The sequence below is a fragment of the Nilaparvata lugens genome, chromosome 3 (assembly GCF_014356525.2).
Source record: "Nilaparvata lugens isolate BPH chromosome 3, ASM1435652v1, whole genome shotgun sequence".
Classification (NCBI taxonomy): domain Eukaryota; kingdom Metazoa; phylum Arthropoda; class Insecta; order Hemiptera; family Delphacidae; genus Nilaparvata; species Nilaparvata lugens.
The window spans coordinates 62,333,485-62,359,698 of NC_052506.1; the positions used below are offsets into that span (position 1 = coordinate 62,333,485).

The 26,214-nt window shown below is 36.1% G+C and overlaps 1 protein-coding gene across 1 annotated transcript in view; it reads left to right on the forward strand.

Moving 5' to 3' along the window:
* The window catches only part of LOC111049893 (high affinity cGMP-specific 3',5'-cyclic phosphodiesterase 9A), a 271,239-nt gene that overhangs the window by 193,529 nt on the left and 51,496 nt on the right, over positions 1-26,214 (forward strand). The window contains exon 3 of the mRNA XM_039422858.1: positions 18,802-18,901. Coding sequence (XP_039278792.1) covers positions 18,817-18,901 — 85 coding nt within the window. The 5' untranslated portion in view covers positions 18,802-18,816. The remainder of the gene's footprint in view (positions 1-18,801; positions 18,902-26,214) is intronic.

Consider the following 26,214-nt stretch of genomic DNA (forward strand, 5'->3'; position numbering starts at 1 on the left):
TTCATCAGCTTATGTCCAGCTTATTATATGTATATTTACAGAAACAGGGATATACAGATAGAATGAGCATAAAGCCGGCTCCAGACATGCGTCATTTGGCAAGCACCGAATGTTCGGCGTTCTGCGAACTATTCGTCTTGCTATTTGCCGATTAACGAGCACACATCTACACACATGCATGGTTTCCCGAGCAATTGCTCGTTTTGGGAATAGCTAATCTTCGTCAACTTAATGTCATGGATCTCGATATTGAAGATGCTCTTCTTGCTTATCCTGCTTTCATAAATGAACCAAACAAACCCTATGTACCCCAGTCAATAACTGCATAGGACATGAAAAGCCCTAGAATTTCAACTTTTGAATAAAAATAAATATTTGTAGACATTTTTAAAACATTTAAAGGATTCAATAACCTGGATGGGATTGGTTATCATCCATCTTTCATAAAAATTTGTATTATTCATTAACTAGCAGGTAGCCCGTGCTCCGCAAGGATCTATTTAAAAAGTTGACAAACTGAAAACTTGAGCGAGTGGAATCTTGAAAAGCTTGAAATAGGCCTAGAACCATCCTCGGTTAATTATAAGCAAAATTTCTAGCTAATTTCAGTCCAGTAGTTTAGGCATCACGCATCATGCGTCAAACATAATTTTCCTATCCCATACATGTTGTCAAATATCGGCCTCACGTTGAAGCGTCATGTGTCAAGTTCTGCTCCTGGGAGGGGCATGAACATGCACTAAAATTGATAATTATAAACTCTTACCAATTAAACCAAAACTATAATCATAAACCATGGGCAATATTCCTCAACGTTTAATGCCCCACTGTTTTGTTCCGTAGAAAGAAGAGGACGCAAAATGAATAAGTGATTTATGATTAGAATAGTCTGATTAAATAAGATAATTAAACGGTTGTAATATTTGAGGTTATGATTCAATGATAGATATTTGTAGGTTAGATCGGTTGATGTTTGTTTAATCGAATTGTCGATATCACTTAAGTCGATGTATTGAAGCAGAATGACTAATATATGGATGGGACAGATTGAAAAAGTTAATTTGCACAGCAGAGGGTTTGACGGTCTACAAAGGTAGCCGAAGTAAGGGATCTGAGACTCTAACTTAATATGGTAGGTGGCTATAATATAGTGAGGTGGAATTAAATTCACTTTAATAATAAAATACAGTGCAACTTGAATCTGCTGAAAATAAATCCTGTTGTCACTATGATCAAACAGAGATAGTAACTTTGGAGTGAACCTTTTCTCCAAGTGATGACCAATATATCCAGAATCCAATACTTGTGCCGTAATTTGGAAAGATATTAGACCGTATGAAACAACAGGTAGAATGGCAAATCCATGCGAACCAGGTCTCTGATAAATACTATAGGTTATGTAGCGAAGTGCTGGACCAAAATAGTAAATATTTCGAGTACCGAGTTTAATTCTAACGTTGTCTATACGATCTATTACCTCTCTTTTCAACGTTGATCGGCTGATGATGCGGGATTCACTTCACCTCGGTGTAGCAGGCCGGTGGGAGTCGATTTACTATTTGATTCTGTGGGATACTCCCAATGACAGAATTTATTACTTGATAAGAAAAACGACCACCACTTACCACCAGAATAGATAATAGTCTAATGATAGATACTATACTCGCTACTGTCTGACTATTGCAAAACAGGACGTGTCCTGAATGATCAATGTGTGTCAGTCGAGAAAGAACGAATTTGGAGGTAAAATGAAGTAAATCCAGTTTAACAAAACGGTAATATGGATATATTCTGATAGATAAACTGTTACAGCAAATATGGAATAAATTAATGAACAAATTATGTGAATAATAATTTTCGATAGATACAAAATAAATATTGGTTGATAGTAGATTTGAATCTTTAATTTATAAATATTATATAGAAAGTTCGGTATTCTTCAATTAAACAAAATGAAATGGATAATAGCCCTTGGAAAGGGTCATAAACTGAATTAGCTCAACAAGAAAAAACAAGTTAATATGAAATAGTGATTCAGAAAATAGAATAAATTAACAATTGAAATTATTCTCAGGGTGTGGTTTCGCCTAAGGAAAATAGACCTTTTAGCTAAGTACAGCGTGGATAGTTAAATGTATTTAATATTATAAAAATTAATTATGATAAGTTTTTGTACCCTTAAAACTATAGTCATGACTTTTCTAACTGAACGAATTTATGCGCTGTACAATTTTCGCAGATTTATGGGGATCCCCTTTTATATTCGACAACTTACGTAGACTTTTGTTTCCGTTTTTTGGTTTTTCGAAATATATTCGGCCGTAGAATATATCGTTCCGGCTGGGTCCTTCCACGTGGCGAAAAATGTTGAACAGACTTCACTGATATAATTTAGGGGTTTATTTAAATGAAATTTAAAATCTTGATATCACAATTATTATAGGAACTTTGGAACAACTTTTAAAAAACAGAAAAACGAAGATTAAGTTACATGAAACAGAAATTAAAGCTTTTAAACAATTAGGTACGTGGACTAGGTCTGCATCCTACCGATGATCCTTGCAAAATGGCCTCGAGTCTTCCTCTTCCAATTTTCACTTCAATTTCTTCTCCAAATTTTATCTTGCCAAATTTACATATTAATTCGGGATTGGTCCGATCCTGTGACGTAACCAATACGCTGAATGGGTGGTGTCACTGTGTCCAACTTTGAAGCTTTAAATATGGTGAAATTCCTGGTTTGAAGTTGTTCCAAATTATCAGATAGTTTTTTATAACTATAATAATACATAAATAATAGAATTCGTCTATGATGATATACTTTTAAATTGGTTTCAATGAACAGCTAATGATTATAAAACATAGACATGCTAGTATAAGATACAGTAGACAAAGATATATATGTTTATAACAATAACGAATAACATAATAAATAAATATTTCTTCCTATTTTTTTTGTTTATTGTTTTTTATACGCTAGTATATCGACCCTCAAACGTTATATATGGCTAAGCTAGTTTGTTCATATATTTTCAACAAGTATATTTTTCTTTGTAGTTTAAATAAATAAATATTCGGGCTTATTTGGCCTAGAAACGAAAGTATAAAATGAAAAGTTTAATAATATATTATTTCTTTGATCGATGTTTAGTTGAACTGCCTTCTCAATTTGCTACTTGTTACTGAGCTAGCCTTGGTTTGTTTCGGGGTTATGTTTACATTTTGAAACTAACCTTCAAATATAACTTTACCGTTCTAATCCATTGGCATATAAACATATATGGTTTTTTCCATTGACTAATTTTTTGGAAGGCATACAATTACAGATTTATTTATTTCTTGCCTGGTAAGTTAGATAGCGATCGTCTATCGACCTCAGATAAGATTATATGTTTCTACGGTGATAGAAGCTATTCCGTTCTTGTACTAGCCTATGAACAAATTTATTTTGTATTTTGAGGGCTGTACGATCATTGGTACATCACAAAAAAGTCCCTCTAAATCGAGTCGGCGGGTTTATGATACAGGAACAGGATCTATGAGCGCGCAGGCTCGATTTACTCAAGTACCAAATGATTGACTCGGTATTTGCTATCTTACGTAGCTGGTCTCAATTAACTGAGCAAATTTTTGGTTCATCGAACACAAAACGGGTTCAAAGTGCCCTAGATGGTGCGCAGACTCATCCGGTGCAACTTAAGGTGATAAGGTACCCCTTAATGGCACGCAGGCCATTGGTAGTAACCTTTAGGAGTGAGGTCTGTCCCTCTAGTCTCCTATGAATTAGATAGAGTCAAGCTGATTTTTTCAGGTTGATCTCTTTACAAAGGTGAGTGTAAACGATACTGTGATACATTTACCTCAGAGTATAGATTTTTGGCATTTCGCCATGCAATGCAATGTTTAAAACATAGATGTGACTTCAACAGTTAGTCGACATCGGGTAGCTAATTTCCGGCTACTTTTCTTTCGAGCAATCATGTGTACTGAGTTGATGTTTTCATTAGATACCGCCTGTCCTGGATGACTCTTACACAAAAATGTACATAGAACGTTTATAACATTTAACTTTGGCTAACTTTACATTAATCAGTAGGTATTATATGCTTAAATTTGGTACAGACTAGACGAATCGATTCTTTTTCATAATTTTGATCTATGACTTCATATCTTTGAGGTTATGGGTCGATATCTAATTCTTTTTCCATGCAATAAAATAAAATAGACATATTATTATAAACATAAAATTATTTTTGGTTTTTCTCATTGGTTTTTTACATGATATACATTTATAAATACAATATCTCCTCGAACAATTTTACAATTTTTCTATATTGGGGAAGTTGGCACTTTTGCTTGATGTGTTCTTTTGCTCACAGCTGATTGTTGATTTTTATAATCTTGAAGCAATTTCCTGTATTTTCAGGCCAAATGCTTAATTTAATATTCTCAATATTACACTTAATAATATGTACGCAATTTGTACACAGATTCTTAATTGGACAAATTTATCCGGCTTCATTTTTAATTATAATTTTCTTTTCCAGGTCTGTAACAAGATGCCCATGGAAGTTTGTTTGGGTTTGAGTTGGAACTCGACCTCGCCTCGTTGTGGACAAAATATCATAATATTTACATGGTGAGTATCACAGGCATAAAGAATTGTTTACTTTCTTTATCATAATTTGTTATACCGATGCCTGCTTATCTCGCTAACCGCTAATGTTTATTTATCCTTTCGTGGTATTTGTTTACTCCCGTAGCTGTTGTACCTTTTCTTAGGTTAGCTAGGCTGATACTGCAAACTGGATCTTTGTTGACTATGTTGTGTGATATAAAATTCTTCCGTAATGTTGAATATCCTTTAAAGTTGTCTTGATTGAAGATCTTTCGTGTAACATAATGATGATAAATAAGTTGTGAATAGATGCTGGCTTCTTAAATACTCCAATAAGAGATGAAAATAAGACATGTCCAGGTTATGTTTACTATGTTGTTGTTATTGGAGACAATCTCAACCGCTAAGATGAAAATCCAGTGTGTATAATACTGTTGATATATGAAGCTTGGCTATTATTTGAGGAGTTGAATCAAATTCCAGTTCTGCTGTCCCTCATTTGGTATTTTTTTTTTTAGGTAAGCTTGTTCCTATTTGATAATTCTTTTTCATGAATTTGAAGCCCCGGTATTTCAGGTATCGGTTCAAAATATTTATCTGCCTTGTTCCTTTTACTCTATGATTGTAATTATTTAATTTGTTTGTTTTATTACCACCATTCATCGATTTTTTCCAATCACATTTTCCTCACTGCTTTCCAATTGTGTTTACTACACCAACTTATACCAGTTTTCCATTTATACCTTCCCATCATGCTTACAATAATAATAAAAAATATCAAATTACCTATCTTCACTTTATCAATAAATTTCCTCAATAACAGCATCACAATCTTTAACAATAACATCATCATATCAATATCACAACCTTTCATTAATACCGCAGCCACGCTGATAATAAACATAATACAGCACATTAAAACATTTATTCTCCATTTCATACTACAATTTCTTAATAAACAATAATCAGGTACCTCCATTTCCCACATACAACTCATTAATCTTTTCGATTTCACACAACACATTTCTATATCCAATAATTCCATATCATTTTCCTTCCAGTAACAATAATCCATGATTTCCTTTCTTTTATTTTCGGGTCTATTCCAGTTATCCTTCCGATTTTTGTGGTCACATAGATAAGCGGCTTGCTTAAATCTAATGTGCCTCCTATGCATGCCATCAGTTGCTTTCTGTCCCTCATCCTGGAGTCGGTCGTTGTGGTCCATCTGGTGGGCTTCTTCACAGTGGTTCCCATCCAGTGTCCATGCGTCCTTCTGGCGGTGCGGTTTGAAACGGGCATGGGGCCGTCGGCACGTGCGTTTCTTCCCTCTCTTCTTCCGCCTCCTAGCCTTCCGATGCTGGTTCCTACTCCTATTCCTCCCGAAGTCGTACGGCTGGTCCCACATCCTAAACTCCTTCGCGGCGGCTGGTCGCTGTTTAGGCCTGGTGTGTCTCTGCCTTTTTCTAAATGTTATTCTTCTTGATTGGTGTTTGTATGCTGGTTCTGTTGACTTGGTAGGCATGTATTTAATTTCTGAAGGAGGTTGTATGAGTTTGGATTTTGTTGCTTTTGTTTTGTGGTAATGTGAACTATCATTCTCAATACTTGGGGGTGTTCTGCTTGCAGGTGGATCTGGGATTGTGTGCGGTAACTGTTGCTGCTCGTCCTGGATTTCAAGGAGGCCTGGGGTCGTTACTCTAAGGCGACGTCCTGGATTGATACCTGATAGGTAAGTTGACGAGAGAGGTAGCGTAGCGATTTCAGTTGTACTTTTTATTTGATTATATAAGTCGTTCTGTATCAAGCTACATTGAAAACCGGTGTCGATCAATGCGCGGAGGTTTAATGATGCTAGCTGGATTGTAATGTAGGTTTGATAGCAGGCATTTATTTTCTGCGGTAGGTTATCAGTTTCTTCTATCAGCGCTTCTGGAATGTTGTCTCGGAAATTTATACAGCAGTTAACTTCTTCTTCTAATCTGGTACTGGCAATCTCGAGGGGTAGATAGGTTTGAAGGGATTGGTCGTTGTTAGCCAATTGACGGGGTTTATACCTCACGTGCTTCAGGTGACGATGCTGATAACATAGTCGTCGCCTGTCCTGGTTTCGCGCTGCTAACATATTGGCCGGTCTGGAATTCACATGTGTTAACAGTGCTTGAAGACAGGCACGGTCGCCTAGTCAGGAGTTCGGTGAATTACTCTGGTTGCTAGGTCCGGGTTTGCTAACTTGGCCTCCAGAAGCTTCTTTATACTGCGGTTTCTGCTGTGTCCGGTCGGTGTTTATTATGTTCTCCCTTCGATGTTGTTGGTTTGGGTTGTTGTTATTTGAGCGCCGTTGAATCTGGTCTCGTCCTTCGTAATGAGACGGGTTATTATGAGTGGAGTTGAAGTTTCTGTGGTTGTTGTTATATGTTTGTTGTGGGCGATTTGGATTGCGGTGTCCGTGGCTAGATGAAGTGACTTGGTCCTCTTCTCTGTTGTCGGGTTTGCGATGGGGTGCGTAGTTCGGTGAGACGGTGGCAAGCGGATGTTGATTGGGAGCGTGGTCATTCTGGCGGAAGTCGCTCTGTCTATTTCGACCTTGGGGCTTGTCATCCACGGTCTGTAGACAATGTAGATAATTTTCCAGCTCTTTGAAGCTGGTAACTTGGTGGGTGGCCAATGCGAGTCGTATGTATCTCGGCATTTTATCTATGATTAATCTTACCAGCACGGGTTCGGGTACTGAATTATCAAGCTGCGTATTCAAATACCGGAGCCGGGTGATGAAGGTGGTGTAGGAATTATCCACACGTACGTCATACTGACTAGAGACAATTTCTGCCAACAAACCTTGTTGTCTCCCTGCACTCCAATACTTCTCTAGGAAAACTTTTTCGAATTCTTCGAACGTCTTTATCTCCTGGGCACAGTTGTGGAAAAACAATAGTGGTTCACCCGACAGAAGAGCGGTTAGTTTCAGGCGCCATATCGGCCAGGGGGTAGGCACTAGTTGGTGTATGGATTTAAGCTGGTTAATGAAAGGTTTTGGCTGTATGGACTGTGGCGTATTATTAAATTTTTCCAGATTGTTGACGAGGGATAGCAGGCTAGTATTGTCGGCAGGTATGCAACTACCATTCAAGTTCGGTGCCAAAGTCATTCGGGATTCCAGATGCATGATTTTAGAATCTGTGGCGGCCATTTTCCTTTCGAACTGGGTTTTTTGCTCTTGAATGCCATCCTGCATGGAATTAACCTTGTCGCTAAGATTTTTCTGTTGATCCGATAGGTGGTCTATTCGGCTCTCTAGGGTTAACTGGTTCTCTGCATTTTGTTCAATTTTAAGACTAACAAGATCCACGGAGGTGCTCACGGCTCGAATAGCAGTTTTAAGCTCTTGTTCTAAGTGCTGGCGTCCACTTTCGCACTTAGTGTGATGATTTTTTAATTCAATTTGCAAATGTGCTCGGGTCTGTTCCTCGGTCACCTTTATTTGGTCAACTATTTTCTCTGTCATCCGCTTTTCTAGCTTTTGGGTTTCGTTGGTTATGTCGACCCGCAAGCTTGTGTTCAATTCGGTAAGTTTGCTCTCCATATTTAGGGACATCTCATCCATTCGGATGTTGAGATCATCGGTGATTTTATCTTTAATTTCCTGGGCTTGTTCAGCAATCCTCTGGTCGACCTGTCCTAGGATGGCCGTAGTTTTGCTATCCATGTAAGCAAAGAATTGTCTGTACTCCTCTCTCCGCTCTTCTCTCTCCCTGTTTCTTTCTTCCCTCTGTTCTGCTCGGTCCTGGTCTCTCTCTTCCTGGCGTATTTTTTGGTCCATTGCTCTCTCTTCCTGGCGTATTTTTTGGTCCATTGCTCTCTCTTCCTGGCGTATTTTTTGGTCCATTGCTCTCTCTTCCTGATGTTCTTTTCGGTCCTTCTTCCGCCGTTCGTCGATCTCAAATATCAACTGCTCGTTTGTAGCAAGGGTGCTATTTGCCAGTGCTATTGATAGAGGTCTGCGAGTATCCTCAAATAATGTTTTTTCTTTATTTGCAGGTATCGAAGGAGCGGCATATGGAGGTGAAGCGGTTGGTACATCCTGGAGCTCGAGCTGGGTGGACGAATGCTGGCCCAGGTTATTGGTGTTGAAACCCATGGAGGATATGCTGCCGGGCTCGCGACTCCTTGGGGTCTCTGCCTCGTCGTCCACTGGAGTGGGAGTGCTGGATGGAGCGTCGTCGACTATTGCCGCATCCGCCTGTGCGCTGGGTTCTGAGGGTAGTGCTACTGGGTACGAGACGTCCGAATTGGGGTTGGAGTTTTCCATGGTGAAGTGGCAGATTCTTGGGTGACAGCGTGGAGGTTCGAGCGACGGTTCGGTAGTGTGTGCGCAGACAAGCGAATCGATGCTGATTTGCTTAAAATTAGATAAGTGATAAGATAAGTGAACAACAAATATTTATCACAGTGATTAGTGCCGCGAGATGACTAGAGGATAATTCAGTGCACGTTGACCTTCAATTGTTCGAGGTAAACATATAAACATTAAAAATTAACAATAAAAATAGGACATATAGTACTAACATATAGCAATTTCTTGTGAGGTAGGATACGAAACCTTCTTGTTTTATAATTTTCGTGTGGTTCAGTCCACATACAAAATTGATCTGTTCAATCTCAAGTTCGTTCTTTCTCTCCCCTAAAAATTCATCACTAGTTGACAAATCTTTTACCCGCACTGATCATGCAGGGCACGGCTTATTAATAATTGGGGTTCTGTGTCCCTCTAGTTTGATTAGGATTGTTATGATGAATATTCAGGCTAAGTTTGACAAGTTGGGATTGATCCAAAGTTTGAAAAAATTTCTGGGTACTAGTGAAATAATTATGTAATCTAATGGTGTAGCTGTACATGCCTAGGGGTCTCATCAGAGGCTAACACAGTTGGGCGCCATGTGTCAAATATCGGCCTCACGTTGAAGCGTCATGTGTCAAGTTCTGCTCCTGGGAGGGGCATGAACATGCACTAAAATTGATAATTATAAACTCTTACCAATTAAACCAAAACTACAATCATAAACCATGGGCAATATTCCTCAACGTTTAATGCCCCACTGTTTTGTTCCGTAGAAAGAAGAGGACGCAAAATGAATAAGTGATTTATGATTAGAATAGTCTGATTAAATAAGATAATTAAACGGTTGTAATATTTGAGGTTATGATTCAATGATAGATATTTGTAGGTTAGATCGGTTGATGTTTGTTTAATCGAATTGTCGATATCACTTAAGTCGATGTATTGAAGCAGAATGACTAATATATGGATGGGACAGATTGAAAAAGTTAATTTGCACAGCAGAGGGTTTGACGGTCTACAAAGGTAGCCGAAGTAAGGGATCTGAGACTCTAACTTAATATGGTAGGTGGCTATAATATAGTGAGGTGGAATTAAATTCACTTTAATAATAAAATACAGTGCAACTTGAATCTGCTGAAAATAAATCCTGTTGTCACTATGATCAAACAGAGATAGTAACTTTGGAGTGAACCTTTTCTCCAAGTGATGACCAATATATCCAGAATCCAATACTTGTGCCGTAATTTGGAAAGATATTAGACCGTATGAAACAACAGGTAGAATGGCAAATCCATGCGAACCAGGTCTCTGATAAATACTATAGGTTATGTAGCGAAGTGCTGGACCAAAATAGTAAATATTTCGAGTACCGAGTTTAATTCTAACGTTGTCTATACGATCTATTACCTCTCTTTTCAACGTTGATCGGCTGATGATGCGGGATTCACTTCACCTCGGTGTAGCAGGCCGGTGGGAGTCGATTTACTATTTGATTCTGTGGGATACTCCCAATGACAGAATTTATTACTTGATAAGAAAAACGACCACCACTTACCACCAGAATAGATAATAGTCTAATGATAGATACTATACTCGCTACTGTCTGACTATTGCAAAACAGGACGTGTCCTGAATGATCAATGTGTGTCAGTCGAGAAAGAACGAATTTGGAGGTAAAATGAAGTAAATCCAGTTTAACAAAACGGTAATATGGATATATTCTGATAGATAAACTGTTACAGCAAATATGGAATAAATTAATGAACAAATTATGTGAATAATAATTTTCGATAGATACAAAATAAATATTGGTTGATAGTAGATTTGAATCTTTAATTTATAAATATTATATAGAAAGTTCGGTATTCTTCAATTAAACAAAATGAAATGGATAATAGCCCTTGGAAAGGGTCATAAACTGAATTAGCTCAACAAGAAAAAACAAGTTAATATGAAATAGTGATTCAGAAAATAGAATAAATTAACAATTGAAATTATTCTCAGGGTGTGGTTTCGCCTAAGGAAAATAGACCTTTTAGCTAAGTACAGCGTGGATAGTTAAATGTATTTAATATTATAAAAATTAATTATGATAAGTTTTTGTACCCTTAAAACTATAGTCATGACTTTTCTAACTGAACGAATTTATGCGCTGTACAATTTTCGCAGATTTATGGGGATCCCCTTTTATATTCGACAACTTACGTAGACTTTTGTTTCCGTTTTTTGGTTTTTCGAAATATATTCGGCCGTAGAATATATCGTTCCGGCTGGGTCCTTCCACGTGGCGAAAAATGTTGAACAGACTTCACTGATATAATTTAGGGGTTTATTTAAATGAAATTTAAAATCTTGATATCACAATTATTATAGGAACTTTGGAACAACTTTTTAAAAAACAGAAAACGAAGATTAAGTTACATGAAACAGAAATTAAAGCTTTTAAACAATTAGGTACGTGGACTAGGTCTGCATCCTACCGATGATCCTTGCAAAATGGCCTCGAGTCTTCCTCTTCCAATTTTCACTTCAATTTCTTCTCCAAATTTTATCTTGCCAAATTTACATATTAATTCGGGATTGGTCCGATCCTGTGACGTAACCAATACGCCGAATGGGTGGTGTCACTGTGTCCAACTTTGAAGCTTTAAATATGGTGAAATTCCTGGTTTGAAGTTGTTCCAAATTATCAGATAGTTTTTTATAATTATAATAATACATAAATAATAGAATTCGTCTATGATGATATACTTTTAAATTGGTTTCAATGAACAGCTAATGATTATAAAACATAGACATGCTAGTATAAGATACAGTAGACAAAGATATATATGTTTATAACAATAACGAATAACATAATAAATAAATATTTCTTCCTATTTTTTTTGTTTATTGTTTTTTATACGCTAGTATATCGACCCTCAAACGTTATATATGGCTAAGCTAGTTTGTTCATATATTTTCAACAAGTATATTTTTCTTTGTAGTTTAAATAAATAAATATTCGGGCTTATTTGGCCTAGAAACGAAAGTATAAAATGAAAAATTTAATAATATATTATTTCTTTGATCGATGTTTAGTTGAACTGCCTTCTCAATTTGCTACTTGTTAATGAGCTAGCCTTGGTTTGTTTCGGGGTTATGTTTACATTTTGAAACTAACCTTCAAATATAACTTTACCGTTCTAATCCATTGGCATATAAACATATATGGTTTTTTCCATTGACTAATTTTTTGGAAGGCATACAATTACAGATTTATTTATTTCTTGCCTGGTAAGTTAGATAGCGATCTATTTAAAAAGTTGACAAACTGAAAACTTGAGCGAGTGGAATCTTGAAAAGCTTGAAATAGGCCTAGAACCATCCTCGGTTAATTATATGCAAAATTTCAAGCTAATTTCAGTCCAGTAGTCACGCATCATGCGTCAAACATAATTTTCCTATCCCGTACACGTGTAAGCCAGTTTTTTCCTTCATTATAATATTATAGATAAGTTCTTCGACATAAAAAAGTGGATTCCAACTCTGGACACAGATGTTGGAAAAGAGACAGAAAGATGGAAAATAATAAATCGAGCAACAGCCAGGAATGTAGTAGAAGAAACAGAAAGAGCAAGAATACAAGAGAGCGGAACTGTGAATTTCTAGAACCGGACATAATGGAAGACGAAATAATAAGGCATGCCATCAAGCATCTAAAGAGAAACAAAGCTCCCGGCGATGATGGCATCACAATTGAGGCGATTAAATCTGGACTGGAATTGTTACTGAAACCCTTGAAATTACTATTCAATAAAATTCTAAGAGAAAGAATAATACCAGCTAAGTAGCGGAAAAGGAGTAAAGTAATTATTCTATTTGAGAAAGGATCCATATCAGACATAAAAAAATTATCGACCCTTTACCCTAACGTAAACCTTGTACAAGATATTTACAAGAATAATAAAAAACCGAATAATTAACAGGATTTATGAAAACCACTCAATAGATCAAGCTGGATTCAGACCAGGCTTCTCGACTGTTGATCAATTACAAGCCGTCAATCAGTTTATAGAGAAATGCCAGGAATATAATATCCCTCTATATTTTGGATTTGTGGATTTTCAAAAGGCTTTCGACAGTTTAAAACACGTCAAAGTGTGGGAGTCATTGATGGAAGCTGGAGTGGAAAGAGAGTATATTGATATAGTTGAGTATTTATATGAAATTAGTGAAGTCTACGTGGAGCTGGAGAGAAGAGGAAGAAGTATGAAAGTGGAAAAAGGTGTCAAGCAAGGCTGTCCGCTATCACCAATAATAGTCTTCAACTGTTTTTTAGAGCATTTTTTTCAGCAATTGTATTCGGAGAATAGAGGAATGCTGATAAATGGAGTCCAACTGAATAACTTGCGGTTTGCTGACGATGTGATGTTGGTCGCTGGAAGTGCTGGGGAGATGACGGAAATGTTGAATGAATTGATAGAGGCCAGTGAAAGGATGGGCCTTCAATTGAATGCGAGCAAAACGAGATTGATTGCAAATTTCAACAAGGAGGAAGTAATGGTGACATGTGGTGGTATAGAATACGTCGGGGAATATGAAAATTTACGACAGCTTCTATCTTTTGATAACCAAACTGAGGAGGTAAAACAAAGGATCAAAAAAGGATGGAGAAAATATTGGTCATTAAAAAAAATTCTAAGGTGACTTCTCAAACAGCTTAAAATCAAACGTCTTGAGGAAATGCATATTCCAGTCAATTTTATAGGGCGCACAGACCTGGTCATTAACTTCGCAGGTAGATAGGAGACTCGAGACTACCCAGACGAAAATGACGAGGAGCATACTTGGTCTACGGTTGAATCAGCGAGTCAGAAACACCCAGATTCTGCAACAGGTGAGAGTTAAATATCTTCAAAAGGAAGCGCATTCGTGAAATGGAAATGGGTAGGACACGTGGCGAGGATGGCACCGGAACGCTGGGCAAAGATATGCATCGAATGGATTCCGCGCGACAGAAGATCGAGAGGACGCCCAGCCATTAGATGGAGGGACGAGATCGCTCAGCGTGTAGGAGATATGTGGCCGACAACAGCCACGGATCGGAGAAGGTGGCAAACAATCATGGATAATTTGTAAATATATTGTAAATTTTGTTATTTCAAGATCTTTTTTTAGTAACTGCCAACCAAAAATTGCCTAAATTGAGAGGATTTTCATGAAATTTGACAGGTATGTCCCTTTTATTAATTGCGCGTCGACGTATATACAAGTTTTTTTTTTGGAAATTTTGTATTTCAAGGATAATATATAAAAAAAAGTAGCCTTCTTCATACGCCAATATTAGAGTAAAAATCAGACTATAGAATTATTCATCATAAATCAGCTGACAAGTGATTACACAGATGTGCGGAGAAGCCAGTCTATTGCTGTATTTCCATAAGGTCTATAGTTTCAATCAGGTACTTATGGATGAGAATACTGCATGAGGTCTACTGTTCACTGAACTACTAGTTTGATCAGATCAGATAAACAAGATTTAATTATGATATAACGCTTTCCGGAATTTAGCGCGAGAAAACCAGAAGACATCTAGGCGCCCAGACAAGCTGCAAGTTCTTTGCATCCTAGTGCATAAAAATTACATTCAATGAGGCATGCAATGAGGCATGCAATGAGGCATGCAATGAGGCATGCAATTTATAGTCTACACAGCTGCTGATTTTTTACCAAGTTACATTGAGATATTGAATTGCATGCGTCATGGCATGCGATTTATAATCCACTCGACAGCTGAATTATGATGAATACTATTGTCTGATTTTTACTTTAATATTGGCGTATGAAGGAGGCTCCTTTTCCTTTTATATTATCCTTGAAATGCAAAATTTCCAAAAACCTTGTATATAAGTCGACGCGCAATTTAAAAAGGAACATACCTGTCAAATTTCATGAAAATCTATTACCGCGTTTCGCCGTAAATGCGCAACATATAAACATTTTAACATTCAAACATTTAAACATTAAGAGAAATGACAAACCGTCGACTTGAATCTTAGACCTCACTTCGCTCGGTCAATAACTAGTAGTTCTGTGAACAGTAGACCTCGCGCTCAGTAAGTTACGTAGACCTGTTATGTTTTCTCAAAAATTAAGAAATCATTTATGAATTTAAAATGTCTAGAAAAGATCCTAAATAAACATAGAGCTTTCTGTCCTATTGTACCGTGACGTGTCGTCCCGGAATGCGAGTGTGAGCGCTGTTATCAGGTCTGGCTGCAACTGTCTACAACGTTGATGGAAAGATACATTTTCAAGATGTTCGATGTTTTTGAATGGGTAGTATTATAGTCAACTGTCTACTAACGTTGATGGAAAGATACATTTTCAAGATGTTCGATGTTTTTGAACGGGTAGTATTATAGTCCACTAGACAGCTGATTTATGATGAATAATTCTATAGTCTGATTTTTACTCTAATATTGGCGTATGAAGGAAGCTCTTTTTTTCTCTTATATTATCCTTCAAATGCAAAATTTCCAAAAATCTTGTATATACGTCGACGCGCAATTTAAAAAGGAACATACCTGTCAAATTTCATGAAAATCTATTACCGCGCTTCACCGTAAATGCGCAACATATAAACATTAAGAGAAATGCCAAACCGTCGACTTGAATCTTAGACCCCACTCCGCTCGGTCAATAGTGATAGCTTCATTGGCATTAAAGCTAAAACTCACTTCCCTCACTTCGTTCGGTCAATAAATATTTGGTGTATCAGTGTGGATGTGCATATGGTTTGGGACGTCTTTCAGTTATAAATGTTATTTATTCTATTGATAGAATTTTTGTTCATTATTTTCTATTATATTCTTCAATTTTTATAAGTTTTGGAATTTTGAATTCTCAATTTGTTTTATTTTTACTTTTTACTTTCCTTGCCCTATTACCATAGGTAAGGAAAGTATTGCTTTCTAAAAAAATTTAAGGTACCCTAATTTCATGTTTTCTTTACGTTTCAAGGTCCCCTGAATCCAAAAACATGATTTTTGGGTGTGTGTATGTGTGTATGTGTGTATGTCTGTGAACACGATAATTCCATTCCTGATTAACCGATTGACTTGAAATTTTAAACTTAAGGTCCTCATACCATGAGTATCCGACAATAAGAAATTCAATAAAATTCAATTCAATATGGCGGAAAAAATGGCGGATAATTACTAAAAAACCATGTTCTTCACGGTGTTCTCGAAAACGGCTCTAACAATTTCCTTCAAATTTATACCAAGGATAGCTATTTATAAGCCCAATCAACTGGCATGAATCTCATTTCTGGGAAAATTTCAGGAGCTCCGTAATATTCTTGAGAAAAATGGCGGATAATGACTAATAATCATGTTTTTCACGGTTTTCTCGAAAACGGCTCTAACGATTTCCTTCAAATTTATACCAAGGATAGCTATTTATAAGTCCAATCAACTGCCATGAATCTTATTTCTGGGAAAATTTCAGGAGCTCCGTAATATTCTTGAGAAAAATGGCGGATAATCACTAATAAACATGTTTTTCACGGTTTTCTCGAAAACGGCTCTAACGATTTCCTTCAAATTTATACCAAGGATAGCTATTTATAAGCCCAATCAACTGGCATTAATCTCATTTCTGGGAAAATTTCAGGAGCTCCGTAATATTCTTGAGAAAAATGGCGGATAATGACTAAAAATCCATGTTTTTCACGGTTTTCTCGAAAACGGGTCTAACGATTTTCTTCAAATTCATACCATGGATATCCATAGGCACTATCAACTGGCATGAGTCTCATTTCTGGGAAAATTCCATGAGCTCCGTAATATTCTTGAGAAAAATGGCGGATAATGACTAAAAAACCATGTTTTTCACGGTTTTCTCGAAAACGGGTCTAACGATTTTCTTCAAATTTATACCATTATACCAGAGCTATTCATAAGCTCTATCAAATGACATGAGTTTTTTTCTGGGAAAATTGCAGGAGCTCCGTAATATTCTTGAGAAAAATGCCGGATAATTACTAAAAAACCATGTTTTTCACGATTTTCTCAAAAATAACTTGACCGATTTTTTTCAAATTCATACCCTGTATAGTTATTTATCAGCTCTATCAACTGGCATGAGTCTCCTTTCTGGGAAACCAATGGGGGGTCCACCCCATCCTTGGGAAATGGACTTAGTAACCTCCCTCTCGTGCATGAGGTAGGTAGGTAGCGCAGTTCATAAAAAGAACACATAGTCGAGATATTTCATCTGTAGAACAGCTGTTTTGACGACTTTGAAAAAATTACGACTAAAAAAAATAATCGAATTTCACAATTCACACAAAGAAAAAGTACTCTGAAAACAATTACATATACACATATACAGAAGTCTGATCGTAGTTTCAAATATGAGCAAGAAAGTTGTGTGAGTGTACCACACCAGATTTTTTCATAAGCATTTGAAATCTTTGTATTTTTCATTTTCGAATTAGGTGGTATTTTTGTTGTTTGTATTATTTATTATTGCATAAGTTCGTATTATTTTTATCAATTTTTTTCTTTTTTCATTTGTATCTGTACAATTTTCATTGTTAAGGAGACATATTTGGGGAAAACCGTTGTCTCCATTGTGAATAAATAAATAAATGAGCTATTGATTGCGTGCAATAACGCATGCAATTAATAACTAAAATAACATAGTATTTTCTCTCGAACTTTCTTTGCTTTGAACTCGGGCTGTCCTGTTGCCAGTATGTCTTGAAGGAGATTAGCTTTTGATGTTAGCATATTTTATACACCAACCCCAACAGCCATTAGCCGTTTTCACACCGATATCTCGCCGACACGACATACAGACAGAATTTACTCTGATGGACAGTATAAGAGGAGGCTGCGGTTTATAACTGAGCGAGGTCTACTGTTCACAGAACTACTAGTTATTGAGTTCTTGGTACTAACATAATAAAGTGACAAAACTCAAATCTTGTTTAGAAACCTTCCTCAACTTAATGCCAACCTTACAAAATTGGACTGGTTATTAATTTACCAATTCTAACCATCGGTTTCGAAAAAATCTTCTGTAGTATCTCTAGTTATATATTAACAAATGGTATGTACATTTCATACAACCATTCGTCCACTTTGATGTGTGCAAAAGTTCGACACTGACCGGGAAAACATCGAGCACGAATGTTCACTGCTTGCTGAATACCAAACATCCACCCACACTACTCGCGATTCGGCGTGTCGCTGCTCGGTGTTTGCCGAATGACGCATGTCTGGATCCGGCTTAACATAGAGCAATGAACTGAACATCAGCTGATAAAGATTGAAATGCGTCTGTTCGTGGCGCATGAGTCTTAATGCAACTCAACGTGTGGAAACATTGAACAGAGTTTGCATAACGTACTCTAACGTACTAAACGTACTCTGCTGAGGATAACTTCCAAATTGATTGGTGTATCTTGCTTACTCCTCATTCACAAAATTATAATTTTCTATTAATTTTTTCTGATATATTTTCCATTGCATAAATTTCCAATTGTCTGTAGTGATTGTAAAATATGTTTGAAATAAAAATGTTGCTCTAACTTCTCCATCATTCCGTTGTATTAATTTATATGTAAAATTACTAGTTTATCATTTCATTTATTGGGTGTGTCTCTTCTCGCGGCCAGAATAGCCATTTAGAATGTGCTATAGGGAAAAAATATCTTCATGTGATGAAAAAGTGATTACACAAATATTGTCAAATCATGGAGAAATTCCACAACTTTTCTGAAGACAGTGTAAATTTTAAAAAATATCTTTATTGCAATATCTTTTTTAGCAATTTGAAAATGTTGTTTCAGGTTGAATGATGAAACATGAGTGGAGCTCGAGTTGTTTACATCATTGTGCAAGGTGTTCCAGAATCGTTCCTGGTCGACTCATCGCCTCAAAAAGTAAAAGGTTGGTTAAAAGAAGTTTTATCAATTGTGATTCACTTTAAACCGAGAAAAACATTTCTTCTAACCCTGAGGCCCATTTCTTCTCGCCTGAGTAGAAGTGGAGCCAGTGCTGTTTTGAAAAGTCACTTAGTGGTAGTGAGGATCTGATTGTTCCTAAGGAAATTTTTGTAAAGATCACTATTGCAGCTTATTCCAAGATTCATATCTGAAATTAGGTTTGGGAAAGATTTGTTGATGTTAACAGCGAATGTGGTTTTCGAATGTAGTGTAACTTGATGATCGAATTTATTCTACGTTCAATTTACATTTCAAAACTCTGTGTGACTATCATGGTATTACCATAGAGAAATAATAGCGTAAGTAGATATCCCATGGTATAGGGAATTTATGTCGCAACTTTTACTGTTATCTCAAGCCGATTACTACAGATTATTGTCAATGTTTACTGTTTTGTTGGGGTGAGAGTGTATGAACGGCACAATTTGAGAGACTACCAGCGTCACACAGCTGCATGGGAAAGAACTACGTGAACTATCGGCTTGGGATAACAGTAAAAGTTACGACATAAACGCCTTATATCATGGGATATCTACTTATGCTATCGTTTCTCTATGGTATTACCCATCGGAAAAACTCATCAAGTGCCAAGCCGATGGAATTCCATATATTTTCGTTCTCAATTTATTCCATTGAATTTCAATTGCTACATAATATTTTATGATATGTAGAACTTATGAGATCATGAATCAGAAACTATTGTATGAGAAAGCAGCTTCAATGGTTGAGACAACATCAATTTATCTCTATGATTTACCTGCTACCCAGCATTAGAGCACAATTTCCTCCATGAGGTACACAAAATCCTTCAATCAATTATTGGAGAAAATATAGTCTTCTCCACTATTATTTCTTCTGTGGGGCTTTGGAAAAACGTGTGATAAATTATTCAAAAGATTACCATTTTGTAGCTGCTATTGCCCCGTTTAGGAGAAATCCTTATTAGAGGAAGGCAGCGCCGTTCCGATTGTTTAATTTCCTTACTCAAAGGGCACCATTTGATTCATAAATAATTCATCGGGGCTCCTCGCAACGCATACAATTTGCAGCGCCAATATAGCTTGCTGTTTGAGACTGTTTCTTTTTTCGGGATTCAGTAAAACCCATTACTTCCACTACGGAAAAAACGTTGTTACGAAGTCCAAAATCTCTTGTTATCATATGCTGATTTCGCAATTTATTAAGATCATTTTAACCAGTGCATCAGAAATATAACTATTCAATCACAGCTTTATAGATTAATTATCAGAATTGACGAGTAAAGATGAAATGAATTCTCACAATTTGGGTTGCAAATTGAGGTTGCGGTAACGAAAACAAAAAGATTATAGAGTTTGGAAATTCAAAAAATATATAATAGAAGATTGATCACTTCAATTTCTTGAAATAGTGAACTTTCATTATTTTTTTGTATTACTCCTAATATTCATGGATGCATAAAAATTAAATCAAATTCACATATAATAATTTAATACATAATCGATCATTAATACAGAAAATAATAAAGTAACATATTGAATCATACGTTGAATAGTCTACTACTTGAATCACGATTAGGCTTTACACTGTTCTTGTTCCTATTGCTATTATTGTAAAGTGATAAAATATTTTCTACGGCGTGATTTTTTTATTTCTTCGATCGAACAAATCCTTATGATGAAGCTGAAGCATTTGAGAACTGAAGCTCCAACCCAATAAATGTGTCAATTGAATTGTTGATACAACCATGGATGAAATCACAGGTGATACAAAGGACTGATATGTTTATTGATTGAGTAAAGAAAACGCTGAGCTGAGACGGAGCGTGACAGTGTTTGAAGATGCCAAGTATCTTTTTGACGTGTGAGTGTGTATGAGAGGGTGAATAAGGTGGAAATGTTTGTTGAAAAGAGTTTTCCCTTCTTTTTCCACCCCGCACTTGACGCGGAATTTTCTTCCGTTGGTATTCATTGTCAGCACTTTTACTCAAGTTGAGCTAATGAGCTCTTCTCGCTGATTTAGCGCGACTTAAGGAACGAGATGCCGACCGAGTGTTATGAGCTAAGGCTGAGCATTCCACAATGCGAATATCGTGCAGACCGCTTCCAAGGGCGAAGTTGTCGGAACTTCATCTTAGCAGCTACTTAACATTACAGGCTCCCGCTCGTGTACAACAGTAGATAGTGAACAAAAATCATATAGAAACGTTACCTTTCATAAAAATGCTATCAACTTGCCCTTATTTGCTACTCGTTCTCTAGTATTCCATGCAGTAAAACTCTTGGCCTCTTTCATATTGCGTGAATTAAAAAAATTATATTAGAATATTTACTTCTTGAATTCAGTTTTAGTGAGATTGGGTTTTCGTAGGAGCTTTAGGCAAGACACCAGTTAGTCAAGACAAGACATGATCAGTCACAATACTTCACATAGTTGCTTATTAAGACATGTCTAATTGCAATGACTAATCAGTGTGAGTTGCATCATAAGCAACAATGTGAAGTATTGTGACTGAACGTGTCTTGTCTTGTCTTGACTAACCGGTGTACGCCTAGCCTTAGTGATTTCACACTTTTAAAACTGACGATTTGAGAAAAATAATTGAAATATCATAAATATGTAGATAACTGGTGTCAAACAAAGAAGCAATCTCATTCATGTGATCAATTTTCTACAACATGATAACTGTGAAGAATTATAAGATAATATACACTATGAAGAAATGAATGACAAGATTTTCATCATTTTGATTTGGAAAGCCTACTGAATATGGCATTGATGACACTCTATTTAATTAGAAAATTGAATAGAGTTTCAACGAGTCCATGTTTGAACCTTCTGTTTCACAATACAGAAAAAAAACATTTTGTTAATCTTAAGGAGTACTTACAATCCTACGGTGCATTATTGGATTTGCTTTCATCTTTGTAAGTCCGACAAGAAGGATTAGAATGAAACATTTAGTAGTATGAGCGAAGAAAACATGCATGGTGCCTTGGAACAGTGAATCTTCTGTAAATCTAAAATCTCCTCTGTTCGGAGACAGATGCTACAGCTTTGAAATCTTTGCAAAATGTAAGGTTGGCAGGAGTAATTTTTACCGTAAACCCTAGACTAAAACAGTAGCAATACTCAGTGCAGTCGTATTTCAATACGTCTTTACCCTTTCATAAAAGGATCAATAGCATTAACCTTATACCTTCTCTAACCTCAACCCTTAATATCAGTAGATAAATTTTATCAGCAAATTTTTCAATATTCAATTTTTTTGCTTGATGCTCTTGTCTTCATGAATCTTGAACCTAGGCAGGGGTGCCATCCCCCCTCAACCCCATGGACGCACTCCCTCTTAATTTAAATTATCCTTGAATTTACCTTTATTTTAAGTAAGCACCTTTTTGAGCCTTCATCATCAGCCCCTACCCCCCAAATTGCAAAGACAAAAAATCGATGTTTTGACCATATGTTCATTTTGTTCAATAATGTTCTATGGAAACATAAATACGTTATTTATGTTTTTGCAGATTGCAAATTCACACTTTTAAAAGCACTCCTGTAGCCACTCATAAAACCACACTCTGTCCGTTATTGCACTTATTGAGTATAGATTATACAATAAATTTGTAATACAAATTATCTGTATTTCGTATTACAATCTCACCCACAACATGCTAAATAGCAGTAAATACTCCTCTCTCTTTATTTTTCTATTACGCTCCCATTTCGAACCATCTTCATCCACATCACAGATATCTCTCTACACGGTACTGTGTTTAAATCTTCCTTCTTGAATTCGGAATTTGGTAATAAATTCGGCTCAACGATGGAGTAATGGAAGTGAATAATGAATGTATCGTAGTGCTCATCCCATCGCCCTAAAAAATCGAGTGCTCAGATCGCACGTGTTACACAGAATTAGGTTCGGCAATCAAGTCAATGATGCTGAGAGAATGCCATTAGTGGTGGTGCCTTGTGCATTGTGCCCACCCCATGCTGCAATGAAGTATTCCCGCAACGTACGGCCAAAGTCGGCTCGTTACTCAGCGCTGTCATCGGTCACATTGCCATTTTTCACTTGCCAAATTAACCCTTGTCAACTCCTTTACTCAACTCATCTCCAAATTTTTCACAAACTGATCACGTCCTCTTCTACCTTCTTCAGTTCTTCCGGTAAGGCTTACTTTCAACATCCTTCATAAATGTTGTACCTCATTCGACTGCAAGTCAGAGTAGTTATAGTACCCTTAAAAAAGAGTTTTTTGTCTCTTTCCTGGAGGGTATTTTCATACAATTTTCTATTAACACATCGTACAACACATCAGATAATATTTTTCAATTGATATTTTCGACCACAGCTTATTCAGAATTTTGATGAATGACTTTTATAGAAATTATCTTTGATACGCTTCCTGTACTTCCGGCCACAACCAAAATGAGAACAAACCCGAGCGAATAAGGAGTAGGAAACCTCGAACGGAGGAATGTATACAATCCTTCTATGTTCTTGTAAAGTGTGTCATTCTATATGGAATTATACCAGATTTTCTTCACTTAATGAAATATAAAATGAAACGGATATCGGCCTCCGTTGATATTAAGAAATACTCGGCGAGAATAGAATAAAATAGAATTTTCTTATACTTGTTTCCCAATATTATTGTTGGCTTTGTTCATCTATAACCGTTCAAAGTAGTAGTGTGAATAACGTATATTCAAATTAACAAAAAATAGAAAATTGGGGATATATTTTTCGAGATAACAGACCAAATTTCACATAAGCAGGGGTCAAATTCCACTAGATATTATTTGTACTTTGAGGCCAGTTTGGAAGAGATATAAGGTCACAAGAGACGAGAAGAGAAAGCCACTTCTGACTCCTTTATGAAGATATTCCTTTCCTATCATTGATAGGAAATATTGGATAAAATGTGATAGGAAATACTCATACAGATCAATGTCAAGAGACACATACTCATAATTTTCTTAAAAAAACGGAAACAATATTAGCTCTATAAACATCAATTCGCCTGGAAACATTAATTCGAAATAATCAACGTAGTAATACGGTAAATGAAACTGGTAGCTCTGTCATTGATTCTTGGTTGTTCGGAGAAAGTTTAGCAGTGATTGATGACACTTGCTTGCTCAATTGGTAACAAGAAGCTGATGATGCAGAAACAGTAGACCCAGTGTTTTGCAGTCGAAGGAAGTCTACTGGAGGTAGAGGGATGAAATCATTTTTCAACTGAGAGTTACACCACGCGCATTTCAATGTCAGGCCAAGGACTGCTCCACTTTCCCTTCAATTTCTAGTCAATTATGAGAGCACAGAAATTGAAGTACACGCGTAGGTAGTCAGTCACCTTTAATTCTTTTCCAGGCTTCAAATCCACGGATTTATCATATTTCAATTTCATTTAGGGTTTGATTCCTAATAAACTTTTTCTGCTGCATCCTTTCGTGAAACACATCACATATACATAATATTATGTTTTGTGATTGTGATTACTAACACGAGTAGTGCTTCCAATGTGAATGAGGATTTCAGTTCAATTGGAAATAATCTATACTTATAAAATTCTTATCTCACTGACTCACTCACTCACTTACTCACTGATCACGATTTCTGAAAAACTACTGAATGGATTGCAACAAAACTTGGAATATAGCTTCCTTATTCGTCCTAGGTGCTCACTAAGGAAGCTTTTGGTGATATTTCAACTCTAAGGGTTGTTTTTAAGGGTTTAAAGTTCGTCTTTTAGTATGTATATTCTTCTTCTACCAATCTCTAAATAAAATTTGGTAATAAAATTCTTTTTCCTCCACCTACTGGCTAAAGTACTTACTTTACTCCCTGAAACATAATACTAAAGTGTCACTTTTTCGCCCTCGGTAGTAAAAAACAGAAAAACTCCCTAGGGAGTAAAAGTGACTCCATTTAAATAACATGAGAAGCATCTCTATTTTAAAAACTTACATTATAATAGGTTAGAAGGTCTAAGCTCAGATGAGAAAGCATAAAGAGGTGTCTGTCATTGAGTCAACTGAATTCAATACCACAACCAGAAATTTGATCAACTCATGAAATATATGTTTGTATGATATTATATTCTTAATATAAGTAGACGATAAAAATTTATACAATTTTAAAAATATCTTATTCTATTCAAAATACCAGCCAACAAATATTTTTGATCTGCAATTCAAATCTGAACCGCGTGATCTGGAGTCAGCCATTTTTGGTAAACACCCAGCTGATTGTTACAACTTTAGCCGATAGATAGCGCAATCGGCAGTGCCAATCAGACGGCCGGTTTTAAAGTTTAAGATTTAGGTTATGTTGTTAGGAAACATTGTCACCAATACGTAAGTTATTAAAATGATTTTATTTGCAGTTTCTATAAAAAAATGTAGATGGAGGAAAAATGTTGTGTACATCACGAGTGAAAAATACTTTTTCTCCCTCAGGAAAATTGTTGCCCTCGGCTTCGCCTCGGGCTTCAAACTTTTCCCTCAGGGAGAAAAAGTCGTACTTTTCACTCTAGATATACAAATAACTATTATTACCAAACGGAACTTACTTTCTGGACCTACCACGTATATTGTTGATATTACCCAATCAATTTCTGAAATTTTAATTAAATCCCACCCTATAACATTTGTTTCATTCATCTAATTTTAATTATTAATGCAATATTGTATCCACTATCAATCCATATTTCATTCATTCATCCCATAATTCTAAGATTCAAATCAACTAGTTTATAACTTATTAAGTAGAGTTACTTATTTGAACATTACTTCGAGTTATAATTTCCAACAGCTCTAATTCATCACAACCCGGTCGTGTGTTAATTGGAATGATATTTAAATATCCTTCTAAAAGAATCGACAATTATTTGTTGAAACACCGCCGATTTATGAAGTTACATCACATTATTATATTATCGTTATTCTAATTGCATTTCTATATTTATTCTCATTGATTAATTATTTATACATTGTGAAATCCGTTGAATTTTCGTTAGCATTAGCATTATCGTCATTTAATGTAAATTAGTGTATAAGCCAGTAAATATTGTAACATACATAAATAAAGAAATCTGATCTAATCTCTTAATTATAATTGAAAATGTCCAAATAATATGTTACTATAAAACTATAATCTAGAGAGAGTACCTCTTCGAAACAGTTGTTAACTGGCAACTAGATTAATATTTTTGTCAGGTTGGCATTAAATTGAGATGACTTCATTAGGTTGGCACCAAGTTGAAGAAT